This window comes from Aquila chrysaetos, chromosome 2 (assembly GCF_900496995.4).
Source record: "Aquila chrysaetos chrysaetos chromosome 2, bAquChr1.4, whole genome shotgun sequence".
In the NCBI taxonomy this organism is placed as follows: domain Eukaryota; kingdom Metazoa; phylum Chordata; class Aves; order Accipitriformes; family Accipitridae; genus Aquila; species Aquila chrysaetos.
Genome location: NC_044005.1, coordinates 61,203,183 through 61,223,081, shown reverse-complemented (window position 1 = coordinate 61,223,081; position 19,899 = coordinate 61,203,183). Strand labels below are relative to the sequence as shown.

The 19,899-nt window shown below is 44.3% G+C and overlaps 1 protein-coding gene across 1 annotated transcript in view; it reads right to left on the bottom strand.

Moving 5' to 3' along the window:
• Positions 1-5,821: 5,821 nt before the first annotated feature.
• Positions 5,822-19,899, bottom strand: part of SCML4 (Scm polycomb group protein like 4) — a 46,807-nt gene continuing 32,729 nt past the window's right edge. Inside the window, exons 6-7 of the mRNA XM_030007397.1 lie at positions 11,043-11,188; positions 5,822-5,947 (exon numbers count right to left, since the gene is read on the bottom strand). Coding sequence (XP_029863257.1) covers positions 5,822-5,947; positions 11,043-11,188 — 272 coding nt within the window. The remainder of the gene's footprint in view (positions 5,948-11,042; positions 11,189-19,899) is intronic.

Below are 19,899 nucleotides of genomic sequence, written 5' to 3'. Positions count from 1 at the left end.
TAGCTTGTTAGGCTTTAGTTACTATGGGATGTGGCTGAAGCTTGACCTGGTTTATGAGCCAAGCCCTGGTCTTATGAATTCAACAGAAAAACTTACGCGGACCTCAGTGGGACCTGGGTTTGGCCTAACATGCTTTATTTAGCGTCTTGAGCGAGGGAAACATTTTTCTTTAGATTACAGTTGAAAGATTCTTGGGTTTCAGCTTAAGTCTTATGGTGGCAGTGTATTGCACACTCATATTTCTTTCTTTTTCTTTAATAAATCACATTTCTCCTGCACTTAGCCTCTGACCAAAACCTGTCTGCTTGAACTGCAATAAGCCTGGCCGGTCGGCGACGTCTCTGCTGAAAGCAATCCCCTCCGACCACACCATGCATGCACCGGCTGACCTCCGCGCTACCACATCCCCACCCACCCCTGGAGCTCCAGGCACCTGGTGGGGAGCGGAGGCTCTGGGAGCGAAGGGAGGCAGAGACTGCGAATTCACGTTTGCGTAGCCGTACTTCTGAGGCACGGGGATTTGCTGGAGCTGGGGCCAGAATGAGCAAGTTGTGCTAGAGTCTATCAGATTTGTGAAGTACAGATGTGATAATACCACTGCAACCACAAAAGAATTTACAACAGGAAGCGTTGCAGCTGTTGCTTATTAGCATTAGTACAAATTACACAAAGCAAATTGCTAGCAGACATGTTTCCATAATATTTAACTCATGGCAGTGAATAAAAGTGATTCTTTTTCAAGCAGAATTTTAGATTTCCAAGGGAATCGGTTTCCAATTGTCCATGAAGGGAGCATGGATTAGAGAGCAGCATGCAACTGTTGCAAGGCATCAGAGGCAACGTGTGCAGCAACTTGCCTGTTTTCTCTGGCGAAGGTGTGCGAATTTGGGACCATATTTCTTTGTGAGAGAAGGAAAATCTGTACGGCTTCATATGACCCAATTACCAGCGACGGGGAGTGATGGTGTGTGGGCCCCATTCTGGAGCTGCCGCAGTAAGGTTCTGTGCACAGAAGTGCTTGGAAAGGAAGGGAGGCTCTTGCTGACCTGCCATTTCCTTGAGTTTTTGCCCCCAAAGTGCTTATTATGACTTATTTCCCTAGCAACCTCAAGCCTGTTGATGTGGAAGCAGCCTGCGCCAGCAGAGCAATCCCCTAACGCAAGCTCAAGAGGGTGGATTTGGAGACAAAATCCGCACAGCAACAGACTGAACGTGCAGACTGAAACATCGGGGTGCAATCCCTGAACAACTGACAGCAAAATCCCCTGGACCAAAACCCTGGGCACAACACCTCTCTCCAGCCAAACCAGTTTCAAGCCAGGGTAGCGGCCGGTTTTGGCGCTGCCGTACCTGCCACCTTGTTGGGCCAGCCAGTGGCAGGCAGCCCATTCGGGCACCTCCTCTGCCTCCCTTCTTGCTGTATGGGGAAGAGCTGAGCGACCAGCCCTGGGGAGGAAGGCTGTACTTCAGAGAGGGGGGTGCCCGAAAAGCGTTTAATTTTAAGTAATAAAAAGGGGCCATTTAATTATTGCCTCCCTCTCCGGTGCCAAGGCAGGACCGGTTGCATCCTGGTGGATGTCTGACCCCAGAGATGCTCCTCCACAGGGTGACCTGGGGGGGTCACCCAGGGGTTCCTGGAGGGGCCTGGGGGATCGCCCTCCTGATGTCTTCTTCCAAATAGAAGCCATTCAAGAGAGAGAAAGGAGGAGGAAAAAAAAAGAAGGCACTAACTAAATAAGTGAAGGTTTTAGGGGGTATTTGGGGGAGGTAATAGCTGACAAATCCATCGCTGAGCTTGCTCGGCCCCCGAAGGGTGCAGCCGGGAAGGGGAGGGTGCTGCACCCCGTGGGTGGGAAGGGGCCGTGGGGTGGCTGTGCCAGGGCGAGAGGAAAGGCCATCCGTGGGTGCCGGAGTCGGGGCCAGGCTTCAGAGCTGCTTCCTCTCAAAAACCGTACGCCTGCTCCTGCGCTGTCCTTTCATCCTGCCTTGCCCGAGCCTTACTGGTTGAACCGGAGGATGGCTTGTGCTCCTGCCGCTAATCCAACAGAGGCATCTTTTCATGCCAAAATTGCTGATTATTGCTGGTTTTGCTAGTAATGTTCTACTTAATCTCTCACAGCCATCCTTTCTTTAAGAAGGAAAGAAGTGCAACTCATGAAGACTGCTGACAACCTATAGAAATTCAGCAATCAGTTTAAGGGCAAAAACAGCCCAGAGTGATGCTTTACATGCCAGTCCCAAGGGTGCCTGCCTGCATTAATCATGTTGAGCGAAGCTGCTAACGCTGCAAAGGCTGCCGCGCTCTTCAGCCTGCCAGGCAAGACAGTGGGCTCAGAGAGGTGGAGGCATTCCCACCGGCATTTCTTGAAACTCAGCTAGGTCTGGCTGGGGAGGGAGGCGTTTGTTGGTGTGAGAGAAGAGGCCGTGACAGCGGGTGGGTGGGAAGGCAGCGTGGCTGGCCTGTGTCGCAGCAGAGGCTGAGCTGGTCGGCCATGCTAGATGCAAGAAGCTGGTCTGCCTGGGACCACTGGCTCTGTGCTCCTAGTGCCTGGCACTTGAGCAAGGGAAGAGCTCTCCCCAAATCCTCAGACTTTGCCTGCTTGCTGCTTTTTTTTTAAAGCGAATGCTCACAATGTATTGAAACTGCCTGAAGCAACCAAAGTGCCTTTTGATCCAGCTATGAGTGCTTAGAAGTAGAAAAGAAGCACATGTATTGCTTTTAAGGGTATGCACATCCACCCACCTGTTGGGAACAGTTCAAAAACACAACTGAGTTGGCTGCAGTCTGAAGCCAGAGCTATGAACAGAATAGCAAGCGGATTTGTACAAGCAATGTCTAAAGCAGCACCTAATGGAGAAGTGGCTGACATGCATGTTCTGGCTCTTTAGTGCTTGTTCTGAGGAAATGGCCTGACACCCTCGGCACAGCAGAGCTGTTTAACTACCCTCACTGACAAGACTTGAAAGAGAAAAATTAGTTATAATTGCAATATTACTGCAGTAATGTTTGCCTCCTAATTGCCTTTCAGTGAAAAAAAAATATGCAGTGAGGCATTTTTGTTATAAGCGTTACTTACATGTAAAATGAATCCACTAACAGCCTCCCCCGTAAAAACCAGAACATTAAATATCATGGCCTGGACAGTCCTGTCATACCTACAAGTGTCATACCGAATGAGATAGCACCACTGACTGTATACATCAGACACATACATGAAAACTATTTCAGCATATTAAATGTAGACACCATTGCCACTAAGGAGTCTATAAATATTGCGTTGGTATTATCAGCCCTCTGAGCTGTAATGTCAGGTGGAGGGAAGGAGTGAGACACAGAGCTAAAAGGGAAGGAATCTTGCTCAGGAAAGTGTGTAGCTGGGGGGGGTTCCCCCAGTCTCTGAACAAAATGCGAGGTTACAGATTCTCCAGGAAAATACAATAAAATGCAAAGATCTTCTTGGAACAAAAATGTTCCATTTCCAAAATGTCAAAATGATGTTTTGACATTACCAAAAGCTGTAGTTTCAGTTAAATAGAATTTTACATTAGAAAGTGACATGCTTTTATGAAGAGTTTTGATTTTGACAAAGTGGGATTTTCCAGCATTGAAGCCATCTGATACATTCTAACCAGCTCTGACTACTGATATACTACAGCCAGGTGGGTTTCTAAGTGGAGGAATTAAAATCATCTTTTGAAAAAAAGAGAGGTTAACTAAATTCAAAATTATGGGGGGAAAAAAAAAAGAAAAAGATTGTTTGAGGACTCTCTGAAGGTGACATTAATAATACAGTAAGATTTTTACATATTTTGGGGATTGTTGTGGGGAAGAGATCCATTTATTAAAAGATGTAAGAGTGAAAAATGACCTGTACAGGTTTGGTGTTGATGTGAAGTCACCTCTGCCTCAACCAGACAGCTGGCTGAACAGATTTCCATTCTCTACACCATGGGCACAAAGTGATGCGGGTGGTTGTTACCTCCCAAGCATCGGCACGTTTAGGGTTCAGTATATTACATCACTGGATAGTATACAACTTTTCATTTAACACACTTATTCAGCTATTCCTACTAAAAGTGTTTCAGCATGCAGACAGGATTTGCTGAAAGCTGGTCAGTCCTGTAAAGATCCAATCCTGCAAACGTATGCAGACAACTTTTTTAATTTGGGGGAGTAGTCCCCAAGAGTTTAGTGAAAGTCTTGTGGGATATGGTTTCTCATATTGTTAAGGATTTTCAGGATTAGGTCTTGAACTAGTATCTTTTTGTAGGAGTTGTAGTCTAGCAATGTGCACCAAGTTGAATTTTACTCCATGAGGTATTTTTGGTATTATTCTGTTCTTCATAAACAGGGTCAGACAGTATGACGTCTTGCATATTATCAGGACCCCATTTCTCAATTCAGTTGAGGCTAGCTTTAAAATAACCTGCATGACTTACAAACACATGCTACCACTCCTTGTCACGCACTAAGGGTTTAAACCGTATGGATGTGTCCTTTTATCATCCTCCTTTGTGAAGGATAAAAATGAGGGCATACCCATGCCACAAATTACCTCCTCAGCCTGAGACCTGTCCTCTCCCACCTGGCGATGTGGAATATTAATGAGCACTTTTTGGATTTGTGTAAGAGGCAGAAGAGCATTATTTTTAATCCACTTGAGACAGTAAAGCCTGGCACATCTGCATATGTGCTGAAAGCCGCAGCGCAATCAGGAACCAACCCTACAGCGTCCACCCTGGACCTGACCATCGTTGCAAAGTGCAGAGATGTGCCCTGCATTGATAGCTCCACCTGGGGAATGCTTCCGCCCAGCTCCCTCGCTTTTTAAAAATGCAGACAAAACCAAAACCAGAAATTCTGCTTTTTCTTAGAGTGCCACAAACTGTACACCAGACAGAAATGGCTCAGGGAAGGGAGGGAAGGGAGCCGACAGCTGAGCACGCCAGACACCGTGGGAGCCATCCACCCCCTCTTCGGCATAACGGGAAACATCCTGTCAGAAACACTCTCCGCATTTGGGCTTTTCTTGAATTAATTATCCGTAAACGGTGACGGGCTTATCCTGCTGGGAGCCTGCGATTCCTTGTCGGTGTTCATAGATGTGCTCGATAGGAGAGTCGTGATGGTCAAAGCTCATCAGAAAGCAAGCACCATGGCATCAGAACTCCAGCCTCAAGTATATTAGGGCTGCTCCCTCTAGTGGGAAAAAGTACTTTAGCTGCAACACCCCCCCCCCTTTCCCCCCCTATTTTCTTTTTTTTTTTTTAACTTCACCCCCCTCCCCTTTTCTTTAAACTGAAGAATTCAAGTTTTCCAGATAGTGCAAGACATGGGGCAGTTCCCATCAGACAACAGGTGACCAAACGCCACGCTCTTCCGACCCTTGAGCAGCGGTGGTGGAGCTGGAGCCCACCCAGCTGATGCAGGTCAGCGGTTACTCCTCCGAGGTGGACCCGTGGCAAGTGAGAGACTCTTGGTTAGTCTTCCAGCAGTCCTCAGCGTATGCCGTAGCTGTGTTTGGTTTTGATTTCCCACTTCTGATTACAAAAATAGGACTTACTATAATCATAATAATACTAATGATAAAAAATAATTATTGTAATTATATACTTTTTGGCAAATCATTAACACAAAACAGCCCAAAAGACCCCATTGGATTAAAAAAAGGTGACAATGCACAAATGTTAAAAAAGACAAAGTCTTTGTTAAAAAAGAAGGAAAAACAATCTGCAAATGAATGCATTTCTGTAAGGCAACATGTTACCTTTAGTTTTCTGTCCAGATTTGGGTCAGGTTCTGTTGTTGTTCAAGAAATTGTTAGAACTTGGCTTGCTTGAGCTTATCAATGTGGTAACACAGTTTCAGCGCAGGTCCCAGTTTCAGCCCCAGGTATTTCATGATCATGTCACTTTTCAGCAGCAACAAAGCATTGCCATCAATCTCCTGGTTTCAAAAGAGAGAAAGAGAATCAAAATGTGTCAACCCCCTTCCAGTGCTGCATCCTGACACATTAAACAAGGTGAATCAGAAATAGCATGTCTTTTAGCGTAGAGCTAGCTGAAATGTCATGCATTTTGAAATCCCATTTAAAAAAATTGAAATCTGAGGTATGATAGAAGGAAACTCTAAACGAGAGGTTAATCAAATAGTATGTTTTATACTTCAGGAACTATAAGATCTGTCTAGGTTTTCAATTATTTTGCAATTAAAACATGAGGATTATTTTAAAAAATCAGGGTTGCTCTAAGCCAGTCAGCCTTGAGAGAAAGGAGTGAGAGTAATGGAGAGAGAGAGGGATGTGGCTTCACAAACTGCTAATAGCACACTTCTGAATCTCAGTTCCGTCTTGTCCCTGGCTATCTGCATGTTTCACATATCTCCAGTACACATATTCAGTGAGATATATATATATATATATACACATATATATATGTTTCTTTTTCTTAAATTGAAGATAGTAGTAACTTTCTTATTTCATTGCATTCATTAAGAAAATTTGTTCAAATTTAATTTAACCCTCACGTAAGTGGAAGAAATTGCCACCAAGTTCAGTTGTTTATCCCAGACCTATTGGCTTGAAAACCTTTTGAAATTACAAAGTGCTGTACTGAGCACAAGGTAGCTTGGGTGCACAGAGAAACAGACTCTTTCACTATGGACTGTAAAACACAGACTCTTTCAACTGTCCTTGCTTGGATCCTAAGCTTGTCTGGTGTTTCCTGACTGTATTAGCCGATCTGCTAAAAAATACTACCCCTCCCCAAGGCCTCCACCACACTTACACACTTGGACCATCAGAGCTAAAACATAACTAGTGCTATGGGTGTGAGCATACCTATACACATATACACACACTAATGCTGTATATATTGTATTCTATGATTTTGATGGTCAGATGTTTCGTCTGTGATCCGTTACCTACTAATTAAGCAATACTATGGATTCTAATTTGCCCTGATCATTATTATTCCATTTAGCAGGTGATTTAGCTGATGAGCAGTTAAGGTCACTTTCTGATTAACTCAATTAATTAATGCTCTTCATTTTGCAGCCCCCACTCTATCCATAATAGAAACTCTTTTCACCCTCCCCCTCTCCTTCCCATTATTTTAAGGAAGATAAGGGAAAGTAAGAATAAATATTACATGTAATTAAAATTTGCATAAGAAAGAAAAACAAACTCCTGGAACTGTGATGCCATAGGGTAAAAACACTGTCAAGGGTTTGGTGTGGAGGTAGCTGTTTCTAAATGTTGAGTTCAGCATTTTATTATTTCCTTTATTATTATTGTGTGGGGGTCAAAATTAAACTCCATGACAAGAGTATGCCAGAGGGAGCATTCATATCCAATTAAATATCCTGTATTTGCCATGTCCCTGTGCAGATGTTGGCTTGACTTCTCTACAGTACTACTATGTCAGCTCTTTTAAAAAATAATTTAAAAAAGGATTCTATAGCATGGTCCCCAAGTCTGCAAAAGTCCCACCAGAAGATCTTGAATCAGATCTGGAGCTGGTAAAATTCAGTGCCATCAGTGCAATTTGCTTGTTTCACATGAGTTGAGATCAGGCCCACTGCAAGTTAGAATATTGCAGAACATTGCCGTGTTCCTGCAGGGGGATGTGAGCAGCAAACGCATGAGCTGCAAGGTCATGATATCGTGGGTATAAACATACAGCTTCCACCTGCAAGAATGAGTATTACTCTGTTTGTGCTGGCTTCTTGCAGCGCTTACTCTGAGGATACTGTTCAAAAAGCAGAGTAGCCCCTAAACAAGCCCTGTGCCATGGAAAAAAGAATTGCGCCTGGTGGTGGACATCCCCCAGGATGAGGCTTTTAATGAGAAAGATGAAAGTCCCCATCTTCATGGGTGTTTAAGCACATAATTCTGAGTAAAATCAAAGACTTCAGGATCTATATCCTGCTTGGGATATATATATCCCTTCTTTTGTATTCTGCAGTCTTGTGAACAAGACACCAACCCTTGTAAAGCCACCACCTGCGACAGGAGTGCAGCAAGTGGCAGCTCAGTGGTCAGTGCTCGAACACTTGAGATGAAAGTCTGGAGAAAGATGCATGCTCACAAGTCTGATGTCTAGCACTGGCGGAGACAGGTTGCTATTTGAATAAATCGGATTAATTATGTCAAAGGTTTTTGTCTCCTTCATACATGCATTTGCCAATCACTGGCCATAATTAAACTGTCAGACCATAATGTTGCTTCGATCCCTTCCAGCTTGAGTTTTCTACCTGCTAATTCCCCGTGTCTTTCCCCTCCTCCATTTCCCTTCCCCCAGTCTTTCTGCCAAGTCTTTCTTGCCGAGAGCACTGCAGTGCATGGGGCAGTGCTGCTACAAGGTCCCTGCCAGGCTGACAGCTCCTTTGCATGAGGCCAAAAGATCTGTCATCAGCTACGGGCTCGGCTCTCCTTGGCACACCGTCCTGCCGAGGGAGCAGGGAACAGCAGAGGGGAGGTAGTAGGCAGTTTCACGGTCTTTGGTGGACACTCTCAGGAGCTGCCTGTGACAGAGCTCCTTGGGTGTCTTGGCAAGAAGAAAAGCTTCTGCTTCTCGTGTGCGGAGCAGAGACAGAGCCAGGTCATCCTGCAACACCTATTGCAGCAGTGGAGGATAAGGGCTGCAGCTCCTTACTGCGTGCTGGGAGAGCTGGCGCCGGGGACTGCGGTCAACACCCAAATGGCTTAATATAGCAGTGGGAGAGCACACTGCCCACGTGCAGGATACCCCCCCCAGCCTTTTCTTCCCGGTGGTCCCACCACCCTCTCCCTCCCAGTGTCATAGCTCAGATGAGCTGATTGCCAATGCAATGATTTCAGGTGATAGCTGGGCCTTGTCAATGACAGTAAGTGCTTCTAAGTAAATTATGCACCTGCTTCATAGAAAGATTGAACATACAAGAAGATATGGCTAAGGTTAATGGACTAATCACTTGTCTCTCACCTCTGGGGTCTCCGTGCTAATCCAGATGAGATTTGAAGGCTGAAAAATTGCAGGGACATATATAACTCAAAGGCGTAATTGAATTGAGTTGTGTTGTAATCTTACCCAGGTTCTCACACCTAGGGCATATTTTACAAGGAAACCAATGATAAGTAGAGCCCATGGGTGCTGGGTGTTCAACAAAGGATGACAGGGACAGTCTTTAGTGGCAATTTAGCTTGGTCTCTTTGGTCACAGAGCAGCTGCAGTATCGTGGCATGCTCCAGTGCAGCTGGCCCATGACTGCCTGGAACGTGTCACTGCCCTGTTGCTAGATAAAAGCACATTGTGCCATCCTTTGCTACAAGCGGAAACTAGACAAAAACGGTGCTTTTGCACTGTCCTTATTTACAAGATGAACTTTAAACATTTATTTTCTTTGGGATGTACCTGTATCCCTCAGACCATGGCAATTCTCTCTCCCTTGCATGAAGAGTTTTCTCTTAATGCACAGCCCCTTCTGAGAGTCTCAAAAACTTATGCTAAAGAAAGTTCCTTTAAATCTAAAGGTGGTTTGTTTATCTGCCCAATTACCCACATGGCCAATGTAGGCCATGTTTTCGTTATCAGCTTATAAGGCAGATCTGACTTCTCTGCAGAAGACAGGGAAAGTAGGCTGGCAGCTGTCCTGTAATTGCAGATTTGGTCCTAGCACCAGTGTGCCTGCTCTGTTCTCAACCCAGCGGCCTGTCTGCAGAATGGCAGATGGCCTCAATACCTGCCTAGGGTGAGCAGACACCAAGGCCTGTGTTCATTTTCATCCGCTCCTCAGCCACCTCCTCTCCTCAGTATCTGGAAACCCTGCATCCAAGGTGTAGCTGGAAGTCTATCAGTTGTCTCCCTCAGCTCTTGTCTGCAGCCCCACCTTCCCACCCATCCCTGCTGGCACATGGGCAAGGAGTGGGACCTGGTGATCAAGCCCTCTTGCTTGCTTTGCAGCCTAAGGTGCTGTTCAGGAGTCAGGGCTGGGGAGCTCTTCTCGCTTAGACCTTGGTCCAGGCACTTACATCCAAAGATATGACCTCCAGCTGAACACAAGCAAGTCACTTTTAGGGTAAAATCCATTTTCACAGACAGTCTGAATTGATCAAGGAGAGATGGAGGAGGAGGAGGAGGCTGAAGGTGCCATTAGATGCATTGGTGCCAACTCCATATACAGCAGCAGAACAAGAAACTCCAGATCAGATGTGTGTTTACAGTCTTCCCCTTTACTAATTAAGGATAATAACATTTCTACCACTGGAGATTGCCTAGCAAAAGCAACTATCATTTCTCCCGTGAGTCAGCAGGTCTGTTAAATTTGGTTATGTAGTTACATAAATCTGAGGGGAAAAAGATTAAAAGCTTGGCTGTTTTGGGTTTCTCCTGTTAAACATCTAGAGACACATAAAAAATGCTCTTCAGAGAAGAATCATAGGTATCCTGGGAAAAAACTGTTGTTGAGACGAGGCTTTTTTGTGCCAATCTGACAATGAAAAATGAGCACCAGATCCTCAGTGCTTTCTCTTAGGCTTGGCATAGAAACAATTTATGCTGGCATAGTTGGGAACAAATAGTGAGCATTTTCTAAAGACATTGTTAGGGTCTCCCCATTGAAGGATAAATAGAATAGAATAGAATAGAACAGAACAGAACAGACTAGACTATTCAGTTGGAAGGGACCTACAATGATCATCTAGTCCAACTGCCTGACCACTTCAGGGCTGACCAAAAGTTAAAGCATGTTATTAAGAGCATTATCCAAAAGCCTCTTAAACACTGACAGGCTTGGGGCATCGACCACCTCTCCAGGAAGCCTGTTCCAGTCTTTGACCACCTTCTCGAGTGGCAAGTGAACATTTCTTCAGCCCAAACCCCCCAGCAGTGCTGAACTCCTTGCAGGGCCCTGTGTTCAGCCTGGCTGAGCACGAACACTGCCTATAGCAGTCAAAGGCAGCTGAGGGGGGGGGGGGGGGGTGATGTGTACTGGCTATCGCTTGGGGCTGCCCATGCACTTGACTTAAATTACTCAGAAGCAGTAAGGGCAGCCTTCTACATACGTGTTTTCTGAAGAGCTCCACGTGGGGACCTAAAGCGTGAGGGTCTGCATCCTTCACAAACCAAACCACGTCATCCACCGTCCAGGTCAAAGGATTCTTGCTTGATGGCCGAGCCGCGTCTTGTTGTTCTGGTGAAGGACTTGAGGCTATCGGTACAAAAAAGCCCACAACAGCACATTACAATGGCATGCAGTGGTTTCCTTGGTTTGTGAGCGTGCAGGGGTACGGCAGCCTCACTGCGGCGTTGGACGCTGGATCCGTGTGTGCAAGTATCAGCCTGAGATGGTGGGGTGGGGAGACAAGGGGACTTGGAGCAGTTTCCGATCTGACTGCTTATTGGGAGACATGATCCCAGCTGGTGAATTGCGTTAAAAAACATGAAACCCTCAGGTTCCTGCTGGGGAAGGAAAAATGTGCCAGCTGCCAGGCTCTTAATCCGAGCTGCCCCTGCTGTCTGATCTGCAAGCAGCGGGGATCTTGGCTCAAGAAGACACCACCCTCCCACCTGGAGAGAAAGCGCTTCAGCAGTAAACAAAGGAGTTTGCCATTGAATGTGAAGGCTAGAGGATAAAATTAGGATTTAGCAAATAGGGTTTTTTTCTTTGCATTCAAATATTCAGACTTATCTTAGAGCTTAAAGGAAGGTTTCTAGTCCATATCCTCCTAATCTTAGGCTCTCACAAAGCTGATGGTCCCCACTGAATGCCTATTTGGAAAGCTACTAAAACACGCAAAGATGAACATTGCACATGTGACTTTTTAATGGTATAAGCCCTGGATGATTTAAGGTCACTTCGGCTTGCTGTAGCTTTAAATCAAGTGAATAAAGGCACATTGGAATGAAAGTGCATTTATGTTTTTATTCTTAGTCTCTGCAGAATTATAAATCTCAGCCTACACGTGAATATAATTTGTACCCCCACTAATGCTGTTTCACTATTACAAGAACTACATTATGCTAGGTTACACAAAAGCTGTTTAAATTTGTTTATATCCACACCAAGCAAACTTTGCATTAGCAGGTGGCAGCACACAGATGTCTAAAATGTTACTTGCCCAGACCTGCTCATCTCTTTCTGTTAAGGCCCAGTTTTTAATGAGAGGTGCAAATGGCAAGCAAGCAGACACTACAGAAGACAAAAAAGGGAACAGAAGAGTGCTAGTAGAGGGAGACCACAGATCCTAAACTGGAACCTGGAGAAGCCCCAAGTAGCCAAGAGGGCAATCAGACCTGCTGAGGAGAGAAGGGCTGAGCTCTCCAGGGAAATACTGAGCCTACAGAGACAGATGAAATGTATGAGAATCCCCATGCGTGACTCAAAACACGATCCTAATACGTGTGAGCAAATGTAGTGGGCTGGGTTTGTGACTTATGTAGATTGTCATTCCATTGACTTCAATAGAGCTGTGCTGATTTATATTAGCTCAGGCTCTGCCCATATATGCCCAATAACGGCTTTATGTCCATATTGGTCATTTTTTTCTTGCCACCGTGCTCATCTTACAGTATAATGTAATGAGGGATATTTTGCAGTTACAAAGGATGAACTCCAGAAAGCAGCAGTGCTATGAATGTGCAAATCTGGTCGATGGGCTTCATAATGGGATGTGATGTAAATATCATGATAATTACACTCTCATTTGCTAAGTCACTGTTCTGGATATAAAGGACAAGGAATAGCCGCAGGTCCTCTTAATTAGACAGCAAGGATTGGTGTTCGTATGGGCTCAGGCAACCCTGGGCTCCGCGCACAGAATAAATGCAATAGACAACGGTACAGACACCATCTGGAGCCTTTGGCGTGAAACGATGAAGACAAAGAGTGCAAAACGAGCAGGGTAATCTTGGCCAACCCCTGGATCATCAGTAACATCAAGTAACTTTGTCAGGGACAAGTGGGAGAACTGAGACTTGTCTTGGAGGCAGAGGGGCGAGTATTTCTCACCTACCTGATCTGCCAATGATCTGGATGCCAGTTGATGTGTGGAGATATTGGGCACCTTGGCACCTCAAACCAAAGGTCAGGGAGAAAACCAGGCTTTTGCAAACCAGCCAGAAAATAGAGGGGGGAGAGAAAGGTTTGGCCATGCCCAAAGGATTGCAGAAGTTTCTATGCTACTGTCATAATGTGGTCCAGGGAGATGTGCCACTACTGAGGATCACATTTTTTCCCTTAAGTTTGTATGAATGTAAGGAAAGCCCAGGGGGCTTAGCCTGGAATTCACAACGGGCACAGAGAGAGCAGCCCCCGGCCCAGTGACTCCTGCCTGCAACCCGCTGCTTCCAGAAATGCCAGGAAAGGGCAAAGGGGAACAGAGAGCCCCAAGAGCAGTCGGGAGCCTTCACAGGTATTGGAAATATTTGTAATGAAAGGAAGGGGGATGACAACAAAAGGTTGAAATGACAGGGGAATTCTATTCATTCCTTCGCAATTTAGCGATCAATAGCATAAATCTGATTTTTTAAAGACAAATATATAAATGACCTTTCTAAAGAGACACATGGCTAGAACTCTTCCGGGCCCTAGCAGGTGAAGATAACCCTTTCAAATCCCTACCTGAGGTATAATATAATAATATAAAAACAAGAATTATTTGTAGATACTAATTCTTCAAAGATTGTTTCCTCTTTATTTACCTACCTAGAGTCAAGTTGTGGATTCTTTGCTGCTGCTTCATCAATTAAGATGTGTTATTTTACTTGTGTGTAAGGGGCTACCTTTAAATGTTGGTAAAACTGGGATACCACCAGCTTGCAGACAAATATCTGGAACACAGCTTGTAGCTGGTGAGTCTGAAAACAATCTGTTTTTCCATATACCTTTAAAATGTATTTTGTTGTTTAATTTACTCTGGCTTTTTAACATTGTAGTTCACACATTTAAGTGTAGTCTCTCCATTTACAAAAGAAAATAAATCATTTCATGTCTACACAAAGGCATGGGGTTTGTTTCAATAGCATCACTTTGCTGAAAGATTATATTAAGCACAAAAGTGTTTGATGGCAGCAGGGCAAGTACTATACATTTTTTCTTATCTGAAGGTATTCACACTTAACCTAAGAATTAGATAAATGAAGAAGTCTCATGTCTCCCGGGTATCCTATGCCATCCTGTCATCAGAATTAATCAAGATGATAATGAATACTCAGATTACAAAGAGATGGGAGTGCTCGCGACCAATAATTATTTTTAGAGATCGTAATCTAGGTCAAATCCAATTTCCTGTTTTTGACAGGTGGCAAAAATTTGTCAAATTAATGGAATGGGATATGGAAATTTAGGTAATCAGAGGGAAGCACTTCCCCCTCCTGCCTGAAGCGGTGTTGGGGAAGGAGAGTGAAGAGATTCATCTGCAGAGGAAGGTCTTGGGGCATCCCAGTCGAGACCATTGCCTGCACAGAAATGGCTGGAGACACCAGGTCAGTGGCCAAAGCTCTGCGAAGCTGACAGAAGGATATGGCCTGACTTGGTCTGAGCTCTCACCCCACGCAGGCTCTTCTCTGCTCCCCACCTCTGGCGTCAGGACCTTCCTGAGAAGGAGGATGGAGAGAGAGAAAGCCAACAGCCAAACGCTGCAGAGGCATGACAAAGAAATCCAATGCTAAAATGGAGTTAAACCTGCGAAAGAGGGAAAGATAAATAGCAGACTCCCTAAATATGTTCTTGGCAAACATACAGAGCCCAGAGGGAGTACGGTCATTGATAGATAAGAGTGGAAAGGGAGTGACAGATGAACTTTAATATTGCTGCAGGCCTAAATGATTTCTTTGCCTCAAGGGAAGAGGGTGGGAATGAAATTTTAAAAGGTTCTCTCTGACTGCACTGGAGCAGATAATAAGGAGCAGCAGATCTACTGAAACTAAGCAGAAGTAGCAGACCCTGAAAGGCGCAGAGAAATGGGAATTATTTTTAAAAACAAGCACCTCCCACTATAAGCAAGGACAGGAGGAATGCTTTGAAGAAGACACTTTTCTAAAAGTCTAGGGCACACCAAGCAGGAGAAGAGGAAAGGCAACAGAAGAGCAGGCATGTGGGAGAACACAATTACAGGATATTTATGGGCACGGGGGGGTTGACGAGCCACAGTCAGCAGAGAGCTCTGCAAAGAAGATTGGGCTTAGCACGTCGATTTACACTGGCAGGAGCCTGCAGGAGATACCGTGTACCACCTGGCTGGTGGCCTCAGCCCCGTGGCACGGCAGAGCAGAGTCCTCGTCCCACCAGTGCAGCGGCTGCTCCCGCTCCCGGCACGGCACACACCGCATCGGGATGCAACATCGCGGGTGCTCCTCTGCCCCCTGCAAGAGCAGCCCAGCCTCCAGCTGCATGAGATGTGGCCATGGGCTGGCATTAAATATTTATTTGGGCTTTTCTTGCTTTGTCTCTCTTTTGAAGGGAAAAAAAAAAAAAAGGCAGCTCACTGAAAGCATCGAAACTGTAAATGTCCTCAAAAATTAACAGGCAGGCTGTGTTTGCGTGGTGGTACCCAGCGCTGAACCCCGCAATGCCATCAGCAGCTCTTTTCCACTGCCTTGGGGAGGTGCTGGATCTGGCCCCCACAAGGGGTTGCTTGCAGCAATGCTTGCAGCATTATTTTGGAAAAAGGGAAACTTCAAACCCTGTGCCCCCAAATATTTTCAGGAAATAAATGTATTAGCAAGCAGGATTGCCTCTTTAACAAAGGCCCTCAGGTGATAATAATTAGCGCTAATATTGGATAATAAAATCTACATAAAAATAACAAGCTACAGGGCAAGGTTAAGGTTATTATGTTGTGGTTGAACACGCAATTCTTCATACTTGGAATAAAGGCTTTGTTTGTTATGTAAGCAGGCTTGGAAAGGTTTATGATGTCCTTGACTATTCCTTCACTGATTTAAGAGCTTCAATTTGGCAAATGATGACAGGAAAGTGCATGTTTATCTGTTAGCAGCCCCAACTGGCTTTTTGAAATGAGATTTTTTGTTTTGTTTTGTTTTGGAATTTTTTAGCATAATCATGGAGAATTAGGCATCAAGCTTCCAATCGCATTAATGAGAGCTTTGAGGTTTAATCTCATCCATTCCGCTTGAAAGACATGTTCTGCTATGCACTGAGATATGTTTTATGGTTATGGTTTTTTCCATGATATTTGCCCACCATGATAAATAAAGCAAGCTATTTTTCAAAACTATCCATAAATAAAGAGGATTGGTTTGAGGTTTCAGAGAGAAATTCTTCCTCTTTTTAATGAGTCCTGCCCATCCCTGCCTTCTAAGTATGCAAACTGAGGAGGCTAAGAACAGAGACTGGCATGCACCACTTACTCATCTTTGCTCATTTATGAGTCAGCAGCGTATAAATTATCCCTAGAAAGAGGGAAGACACACGCAGAAGGATCGTAGTGAAAGCACGGATTCCAAAGACCTTTGCAAGAGAGATCTTGCAGAGACAATAATCAAACTCTTCTGTGGCTGCACTAAGGCAATTGCAGAAAGGTGTGGATTTTAAAAGTCTGGGATTGCCAGTAAAAGTGGAAGCAGCGTGGTAGGTGAAAGTATGACAGCTGTGAAGAAATACAGTCTCTAATTTTAAGGAGGAGCAGGCAATGCTCTGTAGGACTCTACGGTGGGAATTCCAGTGTCACAGAGCTGATGCTATTGCAAATGGAGTAGGAGATGAAATTAGGCTGTGACTGGAAACAGCACAGCTTCTTTAATGCTAGAAGTGATATCGTAATGCATCTGTGGGCACCTTGCCTTCATGGATGTCACTGTGTTGCTCATCACAGCCACTGAAAGCTGCCTGGTCATGTCTGAGAGCAAATGGCTCTCCTCTGCCTCAGACTCTGCCAACTCCTGCCATGGAGTGTGGGAGACTCTCTGCTGGAGTGTCCAGAAAGCAGCTGAGGGGATCAGAGGAAATGTGATGGATGGTGGTGGCACAAACATGCACAAGCTGTTTGTGCTGCCATACATTGGTGGAGCACAGGGGATTGCTATTGCCCTGTTAGAGACCTTGACAGCAAACCTGTCTCTGTACGGCTTTGCGTGTACCTCTATGACAGACCCTAATCTACAATGGATGATACTGGGACTAATAAATTGTTAATAATTATAAATAAGCAAAATCAATGAATTCATAACCATTTTCATGATGTTCAGTGCATAACTGTCAGTTAGTTTTAGAGCACCCTTACTGTTGAGCTAGCCAAATGACCCAGAGGTCCCAGAGGAGCTAGTCTGTGCAAGTGTCAAATGCTTGTCACATAAAAAATACTAAGCGGTTTTGGGATGAGTCCTATTACCCCACAGCAGCTTAAAGTCACTTGTAACTGCTTCAGAGACACCCACATATCATGGGTGCCTGGTTCAAAAGCAATCTCTTCCTCTTTGCTCCTCAAAGTGCTTTAATATGTTTTAAGATAGAGAAATACAGGAACTTGCAAAGCCTACTGCATGGCCACTCTATGACTTTTCTTTTGGTTCAGTTCTAGAAAAACGATGTGCCACCTTTTAGGCTTTCATTTTGTAAAGACTGCAGATTTTGTGGGAAGTCATGGTAAGAGAGATGGAGCTGTTTCCTGAAGCTTAGCTTTCTGCTCAGGACCATGCTGAACTTTCACACGACATTAGCTGAGACTGGGAAACCGTGACATTCGGAGTCAGAAACAAGAAGGGAAAGTAATGCAGCTGAGCAAGCTTAAGGAGCTCTGATTTTAAGCTTCGGTCCCTTGAACATAGTTTCAAATCCCTGATACTAAGGCTTTTCTCCACACAACACATTCTTAAGCACAAGAATTTTGTGGATGCTGAAAATATACAAAGTATTCAATAAGCCACTGAGTGATTCAGGGAAGAAAAATCTATGAAGGGTTACTAAATATGAATCCACCACCTCTGGTTCAGGAGGTCCCTGAGCCACAAATTTCTGAAGGTGGAGAGGATAGTGGGGAAGCACCACCATCTCTGCACTTATGTCTTTTCTGGGGGTGTGCTGCTGCCTCATGCAGGAGACAGGATGCGCAGCTAGACAGACCTTTGCTCTGAACTGCTCTGACCCTTCCTATGTACTACAAAGAGATAACGACTGATCCCAAGCAGAATGATAAAGGTTTTCAAAGCAAGCAAGTAACAACATTGTTAAATCTTGGCTCCTCACAGCTGCCAACTAAAAAGCTTGACGAAAAGGGTCCCAGTTCTGCTAGGAGGCTCTGGGGAAGCAGTGGGAGAGGGGAAAATGAATCCTGTGCACAGTAAGCCTCTTGTCTTGCCAGCACCTGATTATGCCGACCCGAGAGGCACTGAACAAGATCTGAAAGAAAAGGCTTTTCATTTCCTTTTCTTTGTAACTGAGGCACCCGGTTCTTAGTGATAACCTTTTACAAGTTGTTTGCGGTAGTACATTTCTATACTACCCACTTTGCTTTGAGTAAAGTTGATTCTATAAGTAAAGAAAAAATAATTACGAGAACTGACCGCTTATCATCTGTGGTCTGTATAATAGAGTAACGCAGGAGTAAACCAGGAAAACAAGTGTGTGAAAATAATAGCAAAGTGAGTGATGGTTTTGGGTAGATATTGAACATATAAGAAGGCAAACTTAGATAAACAAAGAAATACAAGGATAAATACTGGTAATACATATGTTTGGAAGAAGAATAATGTTCTGAAATATTAAATAGTGAAAGTTCAGGAACAAGAAATAATACAGGTGTTGGGGAGGTGAGGGATGTGAAGGAATTATGCAAAGATCTGCGGCTACTGGTAAAAGGCTCTGGAGTGGCTACCAAGAAAGAATATGCAGAATCACTTGCAGTTTCCAGGGGAAATGCAAGGGCAGAAAGACAGTGTAATGAGCTAATGGTAGACAAAGGGGCTAGGGGAATCAGCAAGGCTTCTGCAAATATATCAAGATTAAAAAAAAATAATACTAGAGTGACAGTAGATTCCATTAATAAATGAGGAAGGGAAAGAAATTAATGACTTAAAAATGGCCAAGGCACTCAACTCCTTTGTTAGATCTATCTTCAAGATGAAAAATGCATAAATGAAGCTTGAATAATTAGTAAGGGGTGAAGACACTGTTGGAATCACTACTGATAAAGACCTGTTAATGGAGAACTTGGAAAATGCAAACAAAGACAAAGTTAACGGAAGTTCAGGGAATTAGCTAACCTGTTTGATGAACCCAGGTCATTTCTAGAGAAAAAAAAATCATGGCTAATAGGGAATAAAGCTAATGGGCAGAGCGACTGATCCAGCAAACGTAAATCCTAGCAGGGTAACTGGACAAAAATACAAAGAGAGGGAAGAAGAAGGGTTATTGAATGCAGTGGTTCCCATGGCATCCCTTGAATTTGCAGATAAAATTCTTGTGACTTTGCTTCCTGAAAGATAAAAGAGCCTTGAGCAGTGAGCTGGATGATTTCTAAAAATATATGTTTTGCTGGATAGTCTTTTTCAAGCAAAATCTGGCTTGGTTCATGATTAAAGGGGCAGGATGGGCCACGCAGCTAGGAAGTAAAACCTTTTGCTAAAATGCTTTGAGGTAGGCACTAATGTTTGGGTTAGCTCTGCATCATATCTTGTACATAGCTGGTGTCACACAACTAACAGGTACCTGCCAGTAGGCAGTATCAGTCTTTGGGAGGAATGCCTTATATATTAATATTTATATCTGTAAGTCGATAATAACAGTTGTGATTGCCACACAATTATACATAATACGTATGCTTACATAATTAATAACAGCATTAGAAAACATTCACCTTTTTACTTAATGATGAACAGATTGATTTTGTGTTTACATAGGATATTATTTCTACTTTGCGTAAGTGGTCTAGATGGATGTCAACCCAGATGCACCTCACTAAT